The sequence below is a fragment of the Protopterus annectens genome, chromosome 5.part0, assembly GCF_019279795.1.
Source record: "Protopterus annectens isolate FY-2018-M chromosome 5.part0, PAN1.0, whole genome shotgun sequence".
Lineage (NCBI taxonomy): Eukaryota > Metazoa > Chordata > Ceratodontiformes > Protopteridae > Protopterus > Protopterus annectens.
The window spans coordinates 66,195,673-66,210,672 of NC_056735.1; the positions used below are offsets into that span (position 1 = coordinate 66,195,673).

Here is a 15,000-nt window from a genome sequence, read left to right on the forward strand (position 1 = left end):
GGAGGGTTTATTTGCCCACTATTGGGTTATAGAAGGGGAAAAAGCAGTATACTCTACAGTTAGTGTTAATCTGGGTCAGTACATGGGCATAACCATTGTGCTTTGAGGTGTAGTTTTAGCTGGTGCTTGAAGAGTGGTAATGATGAAAGTAATTGTAGGCTACTGGGGAGTCTGATCCAAATCGTACCCACGGAATTAGAGAAGAGGGAGTCCCCTGCATTATTAAGGGGTTTCTAAATGGTTACTTGTAATTTATTTGCTGAGCGAAGGGTAGTAAGATTTCTATAAGGAGAGACCATGCTACTAAGACTGTGAGCATTGTTGGTATGAAAGAGAATCTTATGGGTAATTGTAAGTTGCTGAAGTAGTATCTGGTTTTGAAGTTCTATCCAACCTAGCTGTTTGAGATTTAAACAGTGATGGGTTCTATATGTTGGCCCCGTTGCAAATCTGGCAATATTGTTGTAGGAAGTTACTGGTTTGTTTATGTTAGTTTTGGAAAGATTTGTATAAATAGATGAAGCATAGAGCAGGGTAGAGATCAGGTGGGTATGGGTGATGGTGGTTCTGGCTTCAGGGGTAAGGAAGGATTTTATCCTATAAAGTGAGCCAAGTTTTCTGTTAACAGTTTTAATAGTAGTGTTAATATGTGTGTCAAAGTTAAGATTTTGATCAATTGTTACGCCTAAAGGTTTGATGGTCAGGTCAGGTGCAATTACAGTACCATTGCTAGATTTAACAGTGAGATCAACAGGGGAGGACTTTAGTGTAGGAGTAAATATCAGTAATTTAGTTTTTTTGGCGTTTAGTAGGAGGCAACGTTGCAAAAAACATTTTTCAACCGAGTTAAATACTGTCTGAGTGATGGTTTGGAGCTCAGCAGATGAGGTGGCAGAACACACTAGTGTGGAATCATCTGCATATTGTATGCAGGTAGCTTGAGGAATATTTAGCTGTAGGTCGTTGATGAAAACAGAGAAAAGGAGAGGTCCCTGGATGGAGCCTTGTGGGACCCCAAGAGTAATAGGAAGAAGAGCGGAAAGGTTATTGCCCCAGAGGGCAGCCTGCTGTCTGTTTTCTAAGTAGGACTTGAACCACTATAATGCCTGTGTGTTGAATAAGAGTTGTTTTAGTATTTCTAGTAGTAATTGGTGGTTCACCATATCAAAGGCTTTTGACAGGTCTATGAAGAGTACAGTGGAGAGCCTGTTGTTACGATGCTTGTTGATGCAGTCAGAGAAGTATAGTAGGGCAGTAGTAGTAGTACTGTGGTAGGGCCTAAAACCATGCTGACAGTCTGACAGGAGGTTATATTGGAGAAGGTGATCAAGTAGCTGGCGGTGGATACATTTTTCCATTATTTTGGCTAGGGGGAAGAGTAGGGCTATGGGGCGATAGTTAGATATTTCGGTAGAGTTACCACCCTTGTGAAGAGGAATTATATGTGAGATTTTCCAGAGAGATGGGATAGAACCCTCAGTAATAGTTCTGTTGATTATTATGGAAATAGGATAGGAAAGTACTTTAGCTGCGATTTGCAGGTATTCAGCTGGTAGATCAGGAGATGGGGTACATGGTTTAAGTTTAGTAAGTATGGTAAAGATGAAGAATGTAGGGACTGGATTTAGTTGAAAGGTAGGGGGTTTTCTAGTCCTGAAGAATGGGAGGGTTGAGGTGACAGGAGGTAGGGAATTAGCAAGAGACTGTACAGTTTCTGTAAAGAAGGTATTGAAGGTGTTAGCAATCTCCTTAGGACTGCTTAAAGAAAGTCCTGAAGGGGTTGGTGTCTTGGAGTGGCCTGGGTGTAAAAGTCTATTAATAGCTGTCCAGAAAGTTTCTGCGGTTTGATGATGCTTGTCTTGGAGTTTAAAGTAGTAGTTTTTCTTATCAAGGAGTATAAATTTCTTTGTGGCATTTCTATATTGTTTGTAGTTCTAATGATCAGTTGAGTTTTTAGTACTTCTCCAGTTAGACCAGATCTTATTTTTTAATAGGATTTTGTATCTTGTCTCTTTAGACAGCCATGGTGCTGCTTTACTTCTGGTTCTAACGGGAATGACTAGGGGCATGGTATTCCAGTATTTGTAAGAATTTGGAGTTAAAATAGGATACTGCTTCCTCAAGGGGGAGATGTTTTAAGGGAGACCAGTCACAGGCTTGTAGCTCTTTTTGGAAATTTACAGCATTAAAGTGTTTTTTTATTTCGTATAGTTTTAAGGATGGTTTGGTTGGGGAAGAAGGTTTTATGCCTAATTATATAAGTGAGGAAGTGGTCGGTAATATCATCAGGAAGGGTAACTGCTATATAAGTGAGGGGGTGTTTTTTTTACTAGGATCCAATCTAAGGCACTCTCTTTGCTAGTTGGCTTATGGATTCTGGTTGGGGTGGTGATAAATTGAGAAAAGCCATACAGGTTTATATGGACTGAAGGTTTGTTAGAAGTACAGCAATTCCAGTCTATATTGAAGTCGCCAAGTACTATGGTTTCTTGAGGGAGCGAAGAAGAGAGGCAGCATAGGATATTTTCAAGGGTGTTGATGTTATTGCCTGGAGGTAGGTAGGAGCAAATTATGTAGATAGATTTGCTGGTATTAAGCTGAAGTTTAGAGCCAAGGATTTCTACGTGATTATCTAATGGTATGTGTAAATCTACTGAAGATACATTTAGTTCAGATTTATACAGAATTGCTACCCCTCCACCCTTTTTAGTTGTACGGTCTAATCTTATTATAGTGTACCCTGGTGAGATGACTTCATTATCTTTTGTTCCTGGTTTGAGAAAGGTTTCTGTTAGACATAGGACATTAAAGGCGTGTATGTCAAGTAGAGCATGTAGTTGGCTAATTTTATTGTTTAAGCTCTGTTTGTTAAAATGAGCTATGAGTAGGGAGTTTGCAGTTTTGGTAAGGGTAATTGGGGTGGTATTTTGGGGATGGTGGGGATTTAGTAGGGTGTTATTGTTAGGTCCTCTTTTAGGGTGAATATCACCGTAAAGAAGAGGGTGTTGTTGAAGAGTAAAGGAAAGCTTAAGGAGTTTGAAAAGAGTATATTGTGATTTTCTGGTTTGCTGGAGAGTAATATGGGCTAGCCTATGATACTTTGGGGAGAGGTAGGTTGAGGTAGAGGTAATGTTAGCATGGCTGTGGGTAGTAGGCTGATTGATAGGTGATGTTTGTTTTAGAGGATGGAGGGATCCAGTGATGTGTAAGTTCTCATACCAGGTAAGCATAAGTGGTATGAGTAGTATGTGTGTTGCAGCAAGAAAGAAGAGTACATTTGTAAGTTTAGGCTGGTGCGATGAAGGCATGGCAGGAAGGAGAATAGTGTGAGAGTAGAAATAGGATAGATTAGAGAGCTAGGAAAGTGAGAGATAGTGAAGTAGGGGAAGTAGTGAGAAGAGGAATGAGAGTAAGGGTGTGTTGGTATCTAGTGATTAGGGAAATGCAGCGAGGTAATTGGATAATTGGGGGAAGGGGAGTGTCTTATGAGGTATAAAATGTAGGACCACTGGGGGTGGTTGGGAATTGGGAGTAGGGTACGGGAGCGGAGTGAGCCCGCAGGGTGAACGGAGCGGGTTAAGCCAGGTAGTAAAAGAAATGTCAAGAAAAAACAATCAGTAAGAGTGAAAAATTAGGAGATAGGTTTGTAGAGGTATAGGGTAAAGTATGAAGGCTTCCAGGGATGGATTAGGGATGTCAGAGGGAGTGCAGAGTGAAATAATATCTAGAGAGGACACTAATTAATGAGGGAGGTTAGTAAGCAGAAAAAGGCAGGGCACACCAATAGGGCGAAGCAGTTATGAGTGGAAAAGGATAAAATAGGGCAGAAAGCTAAGAGAGTAGCGCCACCTGATGGCCGGACACTTAATGGCAGCTGGAAAGATATCAGGCTATGGAAAATAGAGGAAGAAATCCTGGTTAGGAGTTTTGAGAGGAGGGGAAACAAGGGGCTAGGGGTAAGTAGAAACTAGAGGAGCTAAAGGATTAAGTTAATGCTAGAAAGAAGGGGATGTGGCTGCTGGCTAACCTGGTAGGGAAGGTTGCTTATTCAAACAGTGGTATTCTAATATATATATATATATATATATATATATATAGCAATAGTAAGGAAAAGGACCATTCCAGGACATACTTTCACTGTTATCCTTTCAGGGAAATTGAGTCTCACTACTAGTGACAGGTTACCTGTTAGGAGCCTGCATTATATTGAGAAGAAGGAGAAGGTTTTGAGATGATCCATATAGATTTTTGGATTTAAGCCCTTGAATTATTTTAATAAATATGTATATATGTATGTATATATATATATATATATATATATATATATATATATATATATATATACATACACACACACACACACACACACACACCTACATATTCTTCATGATTAAAAGAAGATTATTTTATGCTGTATCATGTCTTAAGATGGACAATCACTTGACCTGGACTCAGTTAAATTTTACTAACCTTCTGCATTCAGCTGATTACTGTCTTCAGGGACTGGAGATGCCTGCCTCTGTAGTGGTTTCTTCTTCACCATTCTGAAAAGTTGTCAAATTACTTGCGACTGCAAATGCAATATTTAATACAGTTAGTTCCTATTTTTTATACATACATTACAAGGTAACTGCATGCCTGCAAGAGAGTAAAAAAAGGTTACGAAAAGAACTGATATGCTATGTTGGGTAGGCAAATCCTCTACAACCGTGCCAAAGACAAGCAATTAAGTAAATCTTCTACATCAGTGCCAAAGACAAGCAATTAAGCAAATTCTCTACATCAGTGCCAAAGACAGACACTTAAGCACATTCTCCTCGATACACTGTATCCTCATAATTGACATTAAAACCATACTTTGTTGGGGTTTTTTTTTTGTACTTTTTGAACAGGATTTCCTGGAACCTTGTGCAGTTTCACTGAGTGTAATTAATGACAAACAGTTAACACATTTAAATGTACCTCTGAATATATCCCTCTCTCACTGCATTTTTTTCTGCCTGGCAATCAGACATCTTGCTAGAGTACAGGCCATGATTTTTGGAATTCTGTATTGAAAGAAAGGTGGCAGCCTTAGGGCCATATGAATAAATGGTCTGGTTTGTGCCTTAGAAGACCACTGGCATGCAGTAATATCAGTTTAGTGCATGCATCGGCATGTGTTACTGCTTATTAATAACTCCAAACATGCTACTACATGGTACATTTCTGACTGAACCAGCCAACTATAATACTTCACATATTACTAGGTACTACAGTATCAATCAGCCTTCACAGATAGCTAAATTATCTATTGATATATTCATAATACAGGACTTAAAAGGCATTGCTGTTCATAGTCAGGAATGTTCAAAGGTAAATATAAAAACACAGAGTAAAATAAAACATACCCTTATTGTAAAACACATTAATAACAATCCATTTTCTGCACCAATTTATTTAAATCTTTCATTGTCAACTGTCACTGAAAATCTACCATAATTTTTTAGAACTATTAATTGTGAAGAACTATGGTCATTTTCCTAGCAATATACTTTCTGAAGTTTAGAAATACCATCAAAATGATTTCATTGTGGCATTCAAAAGGATATAAACAATTGCAGAAAATATCATTAGTTTTATCATGATGACCTTAAATTTTAGTGAACTATATAAATGGGTAAAAATCCTGAATGTCAACCAGCTGTGAAAATACTTAGGGTGCTATGCAAAATGCTTTCAGATGCCAACCCCTAATGTGCACTGTCTTATTTTTTAACTAGGTCCAATTGACCTGGCTCACCCAGTATCAGTGTCTGGTTAAACAACTCCTTCAAAGCCTGACATCCATTTGAAAGGATTGAAAACAATCAGTTTACAGCAGTCCTAATGTGTTTGCTGTCATGATATTTTGGAATAAAAATGTTTTCCAAATGTTCCTTTAAAATGTACAAGAGGGAAACATACAAACAAAAGCAGTGTATATAAAATATTTTAAGAAGACAATGTATAAAATTGTATCTTAAGGTTAACAATCCCCTAGATGAAAGTCATCAGAAACTCACATGAAGACACTCCCCGCACTTTTTGCAGCAGAAACAAACTTCCTGCTTTTTTCTACTGGTGTTATAACTAAAAAAATATTAAGAATATTAATAATAGCAATAGTAGCTTCTAAGCCTCCACATACACATTAAGAGCATTCATCATAAAATATAACTTGTGCTCATATTATCTTCACATAAATTCTTCAGCTTATTGTAACGGTACATCAGAAATAAAGGATGAGATAAAAGTAAATATCTATTATACAACGACCCCTCATTAATATTCCAAAATGTGCACGCTGATTGGTCAACGTGCACATTGTAATACTAATGGAAAAAAAGTCCGGTCGCCAGGACTTTTTCCATTAGTATAAGTCTTTTGTTACAGCAACGGAGAACGCAAGATCTCCCTTGCTTTTTACACACTGTCTTGCTATGTTAAAGGAGTTTAATATAGAGAGACAGCTTTAAAAAAGTAACGGAGATCTTCCTTTCTCCGTTGCTTTTTTTAAAGCTGTCTCGCTATGTTAAACTTCTTTAACATAGCAAGACACTTTGTAAAAAGCAACGGAGATCTTGCTTTCTCCGTTGCTTCCACCTACAGCTCTGATGTACTGTGTAAGCATATGCATGCACAGTACATCAGAACTGCCGCAGAATACCAAACAGCTGCGGAAGGGCAGCAAGGAGGCATTATACAATGCAATTATTTAAGAAAAGTAATTTTTTTTTTCTTCAATAATGTCATTGTATAATAGCAATAACCCACTTCTGGGTGTGGGTAATGCTGGATTTACCCACGGTTGTCTTTGTTTGGCCACTCGGGCTTCGCCCTCATGACCAAACCACACCAACCGTGGGTAAATCCAGCATTACCCACACCCAGGTGTGGGTTATTGCTATATTATACAACGACCCCTCATTAATATTCCAAAACGTGCATGCTGATTGGTCAGCGTGCACATTGTATATCAGACTTATACTAATGGAAAAAGGTCCGGTCACCTGGACTTTTCCCATTAATATAAGTCTTTTGTTACAGCAACGGGGAATGCAAGATCTCCGTTGCTTTTTACACACTGTCTCGCTGTGTTAAAGGAGTTTAACATAGTGAGACAGCTTTAAAAGAAGTAACGGAGTTCTTCCTTTCTCCGTTGATTTTTTTTTAAAGCTGTCTCGCTAAACTCCTTTAACATAGCGAGACTCTTTGTAAAAAGCAAAGGAGATCTTGCTTTCTCTGTTGCTTCCACCCACAGCTCTGATGTACTGTGTAAGCATATGCATGCGCAGTACATCAGAACTGCCTCAGAATACCAGACAGCTGCGAAAGGGCAGCAAGGTGGCATTATACAATGCCATTATTTAAGAAAAATAAGTATTTGTTTTCTTAAATAATGTCATTGTATAATAGCAATAACCCACTTATGGGTGTGGGTAATGCTGGATTTACCCATGGTTTTGTTTGTTTGGCCATTCGGGCCTCGCCCTCGTGACCAAACCACACCAGTCGTGGGTAAATCCAGCATTACCCACACCCAGGCGTGTGTTATTGCTATAGTATATTAAGTAGATATTTTCTCTTTATCTCCATTTGGTACATCATTGTAAATTCACCTACATCCTTGGTATCTCATTTAAGCTAAAATACCCCTAAACCTTACACATTATACCGCTCACCAAACAGACTTGGCAAGGAGCACTGCTATGTCTCAACAAGAGAGTCCCCAGTTTGATTACTGGCTGAGAAGTCTGCATGTTCTTCCTACACCCAAGTGTGTTTTCTCCAAGTACTCTGATTTTATCCAACTTCCAAAAACCATGGTAGGTGAACTGGCATTCTCCAAATGGCCCATAAGCCAGGGTGTATGTGTATTTGTGTGTGTGGGGGGGGGTAAGCACCATCATTCAAGCAGCCCTGTGCAATTTCACACATTGAACATGCAAAAACACAGACACAAGCATAACCACAAATATCCTTGTTTACATAAAGCAGTCTTCCAAATGCCAATCTATAATTTTATGTAAAGAAAAACATTTTTAAAAAAGTAAAATGTGTGGTGTAGACAGGGCAGTGGTGCTTACATCTTCTCCACTCTCCACCAATAGAATTTAATCTTTTAATCTAAAATATTTTAAATCTGGTGGCCACCGGGGTGGGGTGGGTAGGGGGGTGGTATGCTCTCTTCAGCCACACCACTAGTCACAAATAGGTTTAAATATAAAAAAGGCACACGATTGTGAAAAACTAAAAATTAGCTAAATACAGCTTGGCCTAAAGAGCCTGCAGAAAATATGAACCATTATGAACAATGTCAAAGCAGATAGTGTCACCTCTCAGCAAGAAGCTCCCCGGTTCGAGTCTCAGCTGGGGTGCCTTCTGTGAAGAGTTCACATGTCCTCCCTGTGTTCATGCAGGTTTCCTCCTGGTGCTCTGGTTTCCTTTCACATTCCAAAGACATGCAGTAGGTGGATTGGACATTCTAAATTGGCCATAGGAGTGAGTGTGATATGGAAGAACTGCCACAGAAAGCACCATGTTCAATAATAGCCTCACATCAGGCTTTGTGCCCACTGAATGGCGCACAGCAACAGTTATCCCACTCCACAAAGGGGGAGCCACCACTGATCCCGGGAACTATCGACTTAGCCTGACGAGCCTGGTCTGCAAGGCCATAGAACGTATCATCATTGAACTCATAAACAAAGACATTGGTAACCTCCAAACTCTGGATCCCACCCAGTTCGGGTTTGTGAAAGGCAGATCATGCCTCCTGAACCTGATAGACTTCTTTGAGGCAGTCACCAAAGCTGTGGATGAGGGTAAGGTGGTTCACACAGCCTATCTTGACCTCGTCAAGGCTTTCAACACCATCCCCCATTCTGGAATTATAGCTAAACTCACTAAACTAGATATAAATCCCTACATCACAAGATGGGTTGCCAACTGGCTCACTGACAGAACCCACATTGTAAAAGTTGCGGACTCCAAATCTGACCTCAAGGCAGTGACAAGTGGAGTGCCACAAGGTTCCGTCCTGGGACCTCTCCTGTTTGGTATCTACTTCTCTGAAGTACAGGCTAACACAGTAGGCCTCTGGCTGACGAAGTTTGCAGATGACTGCAAACTAGGAGCCATAGTCAAGTCCCCAAATGATGTGGACATCCTACAGAAGGGCCTCACTGAGACAGATGCCTGGTGTCAGAGCCATGGCCTCAAGTTCAATGCCAAAAATTGCAGTGTCATCCCCTTTGGTAAAAACTCTGTACCCATGAACTACCACATAGGCAGCAATCTACTTAACACCGAATGCGTGATAAGAGACCTTGGGACCCAGGTGGACAGTAGTCTCTCCTTTGATAGTCAAATCGCCACAGTAGTCAGGAAGTCCTTCTACATGGCACACCTCATCATAAAAGGGTTCTCATCCAGGAAAAAAGAGGTCATTGTTCCCCTCTACTCGTCACTCATTAGACCCATTATAGAGTACAACGCCCCTTTTGGAATGTACCTCACAAGACATCTGCAGCAGCTGGAAAGGCCACAAAAGTACCTCACAAAGAGGATTACTGGCCTCAAACAAATGCCCTACACTGACTGCCTCAAAAAACTCCAGCTTTACTCCATAGCATATCGCCTACTCCGAGGTGATCTCTGCCTAACATATAAAGCTATGTCAAATCCAGAGCTGTTGGATGTCCTACACCTAAAGAAATCCCAATCCCTCCAAGCTACATGCTCTAGGGACCTAAACATTGTCACCATAATAAACAGGACATGCTGGAGGGATAGATTCCTGTCCCAGAGACTTCCTATACTCTGGAACAAGCTACCCATCTATGTCAAGCAAAGTTCTTCATTAGCACTCTTCAAGAAAAATCTTGATGGGTGGATGGGAAATAGGAAATACACCCCGGGGATCACTTCCGTGTCTCTGCTGGACAGTGACACAGGAAAATAACTTTCTTGGGTGGCATAAGCTATGGTACCTTGCTGGCTAGGCTTACGTAGGCCCTTGGGCCGATAGCCTAGTACCTACCTATGAACCTATGAAAGACTAGCCACCCAGCAGTGTAAACCTTAGCTATAGATGATTGTCACTGTTGAAGTGACACCTCAACCCCATGTGCAAAAATGGGAAAAAAGGGGTTGTGGATAGATAGACCCTGGCTGTGGTCATATATCATTCACACCCCAAAATAAACAGACTTCTCACTGAACTCCAAAGCAGAATCTTTGGTCTAGCTAAATTAAAAAAAAAAAAAACACTTTCTCACCACCAGAGTTTCAAAGCCTTAACAATACTCACTTCACACAGTAACTGTACCTTTTACACTTGCCCAATATATTAAACTGCTGCCACCCCAGATTACCAGGTTGGAGACCTCTCATTTATAGTTTCAGTCTTGCTAATGAGCCAAATAATTACAAAAAAATTATAATGTGTAACACAGTGATTTGTCCAATTAGAAATAGATGCCAGCAGTATATAGTTTAGTAATAAATACCCATTTACCAATTAATAAGTGAAAATATGACCAGCATAAAGTTTTTAAAAGTGAATACATGCAAATCTTTTATTTAGATAAGAACAAATAAAGCACCACAATTAGCAGCTGAATATAAAGAGATATATGGCATTGCATAAGTAAACAGAAAATAATTATTTTGAATAAACAGAATAAAAGAAAAAACTGTTTAGAGCTAAACATTGTTATATCTCTTATTGAAAGAATTACTAATCTGACTATAGTAGCTGATTCCAGACCATATATCACAAAGATAAAGTGCAAAGAACTCACATGTTACAAGTTGCAGGGTAGTTTCTCTTCTCATTCACTCTTCTTTCTCAGATATTTTGTTTATATATTTGTATACAGACCACATATGCGATTGAGAAGAGTAACACATTTGTATACTAATGATTTTTTCCCTGGTATTTGTTAACTGACTCCCTAACAGAACTGGCTCGTTATCTTCCTGGCCTAGGAGTAGCCACAAAACATGTAAAAGAACAGCAGAACAATCAGAAGCTGTGGCTCACAAGTCTGCTTTACATTTCACACTGTATGTATAATTGTTGTATTCCCTAGCAGGAGGAAGTTACAATTTTCACTTAAAAAATCCATATTTTTTTCCATACATCTCATAGAAAAATGGCTTAAGTTCACACATCCTTTCATGCCAGAGAAAAGTGCACACACATTGCAGATACTCATTCTATTAAAAAGTCGCTAGTTCTAACATATGATCCTGTCACTAAAAACAGACATACTGCATATTTTGCTTGCCACAGGTTTTATATGGCTTAAGTACAGCTCACAAATGTGTTACATCTAACACAGAAAACAGTGGCATAATTATCCTCATACACAACACTAGCTATATTTCCCATTCATTACATTTTTTCATATGTTAAAAGTTCACATACTGCAAACACTCAAAAAAATATACACAACACTCCAAAAATGTTCATCTAAATCTACCTGTAAGAATCAATATGACTGTAGAATATACTGGAACAAGCTGGAATGACTGGAAGAAACTGGAATCATACTGGAACGAATGTCTTTATCTGTTGATTACCAAGACCTGTGCTAAACAGGTGCCTCCCCTTTATGTGCCAAGTCTTCTTCTACATTTCAGAATAAAGTCTGCATACACTGTAGTTCAGTTAAGAATGTTTTATTATGTGCAGTTGTGGTAGATGTCAACAACATCTGAATACTGTCTCCGGTAACAGTTCTGATAAACTGAAACAGTCTATAGAAATACTATAATATTCTGGAATGCTGGATAACAGTGCTGATATGTCTTTCCTCCTGAACAATATCATTAATATTCTGGAATGCTGGATAACAGTGCTGATATTCCTTTCCTTCTGAACAGTATCACTAATATTCCGGAATGCTGGATAACCGTGCTGATATTCCTTTCCTCCTGAGCAATATCATTAATATTCTGGAATGCTGGATATTTGTCCTGACCAGTGCAGTTATAGACTATCTGTACTGCAAATACTTTCTGCATACCAGGCCAAATGAACTAACTTTAACTATATCTGAAGTATTTCCTAATAATACCAAAACCCTGCAAATCTCTACACACCTCTTTAGCCTTGGTTCCCAAGCATTGTACCATACAAACAAAATGTGTTTGTACTCAAATGCACAGCACATCCTGTTCTAATCAGTATTCTTGACTGAAGGTTATTTTCCACTGAATGAAAGTGCATTAATTGAAACTGTATGCAAACTGTGAAGCCTGAAGGCTGTATTTCTACATTTATGCAAAGAGAATTTTTGTACATTTAAATGATACCTGATCTAACACTACTTACTGAAACAAAACTTGTAATTTCTTAATAAAATCACCGAACAATCTGTTAAATGTAAAAATCAATGAAAATGGTTGGAATACACAGATTTATTCTCAAAAAAACAAACAAACAGCAAGCATGTTTGTCTGTTAACCATTTTGGTAAAATAAAATACTGACCACAACTAGCCAATCAAAAAATAACACTGCTGACAAAACAGCTGTAATTTTTAACTATTTATTTTATTTTTATTTTACATTTGTTGACCGGGATAGTCCGACTGGATGCATGCCCATTTTCAGCGGAGGCTCGGGGAGAAAAGCTCCAAGGGTAAGCAGATACAGCATTACATAATACCAGCATTACACATTACAAACAGACTATTTACAGAGATTACATAAGTAAGCAAGTTAAACAAGTTCCACAGGTTAAAGTTAGTCCTGAGCACAAGTCAGGATTAAATTAAATTACACAGTAAACTGGTTAACAGATTTTTACACATTCTAGAGAGAGTTAGCCAGGCTTGATACATTGACATAGCCAGTTAAGTGACACATGTTGTTTGAGTCTAGTTTTAAATTGACCTAAGGTGGAAAGTAAGATAATATCAGCTGGAAGAGAGTTCCATTTATCTAAAGAGAAAAAATGTGACTACAAGAGGAAAAACACACAAGGCACATGTTCCTAAAACTTATGCAAACTATCTCAAATCATACGAACTAGAAACCTTGGCAGTTAACATAACCTACTGAAATCAATGAAAACCATACTCTAATAAAACACACACAAACACAAGAAGGATAAGTTGTATAATCAGCAGTCCGGTGTGTGTGATGCATAAAATACCTTGCACTATATGATTAGGAAAGTTGTTTCAAGGCTCCAGGCTCTACCACTTAGTCTCTGAATCTACAGTACAAGGTACTTCATGTATCACACACACCAACCCCCATGAGTTCAAGTCTGGCTGTTCAATGCAAGTCTTTTTTATGTAAATACTTCATATTAGATGAGTAATGTCAGAAACCTCATTATCTCTCAGTCTAGAGGACAATATATTGCATTGTTCTCCATATTCCTCTATCAAATGTGCATATTTTGAAACCCACAGTTCTTCAGGGCAAACCTTTTTCATAAACATGTTTCATATTTGATTAATTTAATTATGTGCTTATATTTATTTATTTGTTAACATTTTAATAACCAGATTAACCCTACTGGGCAAGGCCCATTTTCATACAGGAGCCATTAGGGTTACAGTATGAAATACATGCACAATGCACATCAGTAATAAGGCAAACACTTGAAATATTGTAGACCAGACAAGATTTAAGGAATAATACAACTAGAAGCCAGCGCACATCAAACAAATAAATAATCAATGAGTACAATCAAATACAGAGTATGTGTTCATCAGGCAAACCATTTTAATTAAATAGTTAAAATGACAATTATGCATCATTGTTGCATGTATTCTTAGGCAAATCTCAACTTCTTTTTTCAAGACTTCTGGACAAAGACAAATAATGGGGGTATAAATTACTCTATTTTTAACTACTACTCTAGTTCACTGAACAATAGGAAGTACAAAATTGTACTAACTGTAATTCTTAGAGATTTATCAGAACAGAAAATCAAAAAACATTATGATGGAGAGGGCAAAAATGAAGCAAAACTAGGGACATTTTGCAAAATGAAGGACAGTTGAGAGGTATTATCTTGGGTATAAGATAAAGGAGAGGGATATGGGGTCTAGATAAAAGTGCTTAAGTAGATAAGAATAAGGGTCATATAAAGGAAACAAGATTCTAGGAAAATGTGTATCAGGATTACTAAGCAAACTCAAAAAGGTGGGGTTTGGAGTAGAATCAAAATAGAGCAGTCAGGATGATAATAGAAGAAACTAAGATGTGTCTCTTGGTTTAATTACTGCTTAAATTCACTAGCAAGGGGTGACTCAAACAAATGATTAATCAAGGGCTTGCCCTCAACACCAAGAAATGCAACATATTTTCATTTTGGTAAAACTATTATCAATACTACTAACCATGCAGATAACATTCCACTTAAATTTGACCATATACTGTGAACATACATTTGATAACAGACTCTTCTTGGATCACCACGTCTGTGTGGTGGTTAGAAAATCCTTCCAGTTTAAAACAGCTTATCCTTCTTGGTATATTATTGAGGTCCAAATATGTTACTGTCTTACATTTATCTCACGTTAGGCTCATCATTTAATACAATGAACCCTTTGGCATGTACATCATTAAGCACCTAAACCAGCTTGAGAGACCTTGACATTTCCTCACCGAAAAGATCTCAGGACTCAGTAACCTTAGCTACTCTGATTAGAGCAACAGGGCTTTTAGATTATCAGTGCCCTACCTACAGACTCCTGATGAATTATCTCTGCCTAGCCTTCCCTACTGTGAGTGAGCCAGCACTCTGAACCCCTTCACCTAAACAGGACAGGTTGTAAAGTAAACACTCACTTTAGAGACCTAAACCTATACTATCATATCAACAACACAAAATAGCTGGACAGATACACTCCCCAGTGTATACCCAGTTTCTGGGACAGGCTGCCGTTACCTGTCAAGCAGAGTACTTCCCTACCAACCTTTTAAACTCTGGATAACTGGATGGGTGAT

The 15,000-nt window shown here is 38.5% G+C and overlaps 1 protein-coding gene across 4 annotated transcripts in view; it reads right to left on the reverse strand.

Annotated features, from left to right (window-relative positions):
* Positions 1 to 15,000, reverse strand: part of LOC122802493 — a 230,403-nt gene that overhangs the window by 213,742 nt on the left and 1,661 nt on the right. For 3 of the 4 annotated variants that reach the window (XM_044072145.1, XM_044072142.1, XM_044072143.1), the window contains exon 2: positions 4,471 to 4,570. In XM_044072145.1, coding sequence (XP_043928080.1) covers positions 4,471 to 4,543 — 73 coding nt within the window. In that variant the 5' untranslated portion in view covers positions 4,544 to 4,570. Of the gene's footprint in view, positions 1 to 4,470; positions 4,571 to 15,000 lie in introns of those variants that run through there. The other variant, XM_044072144.1, reaches the window with a different exon arrangement.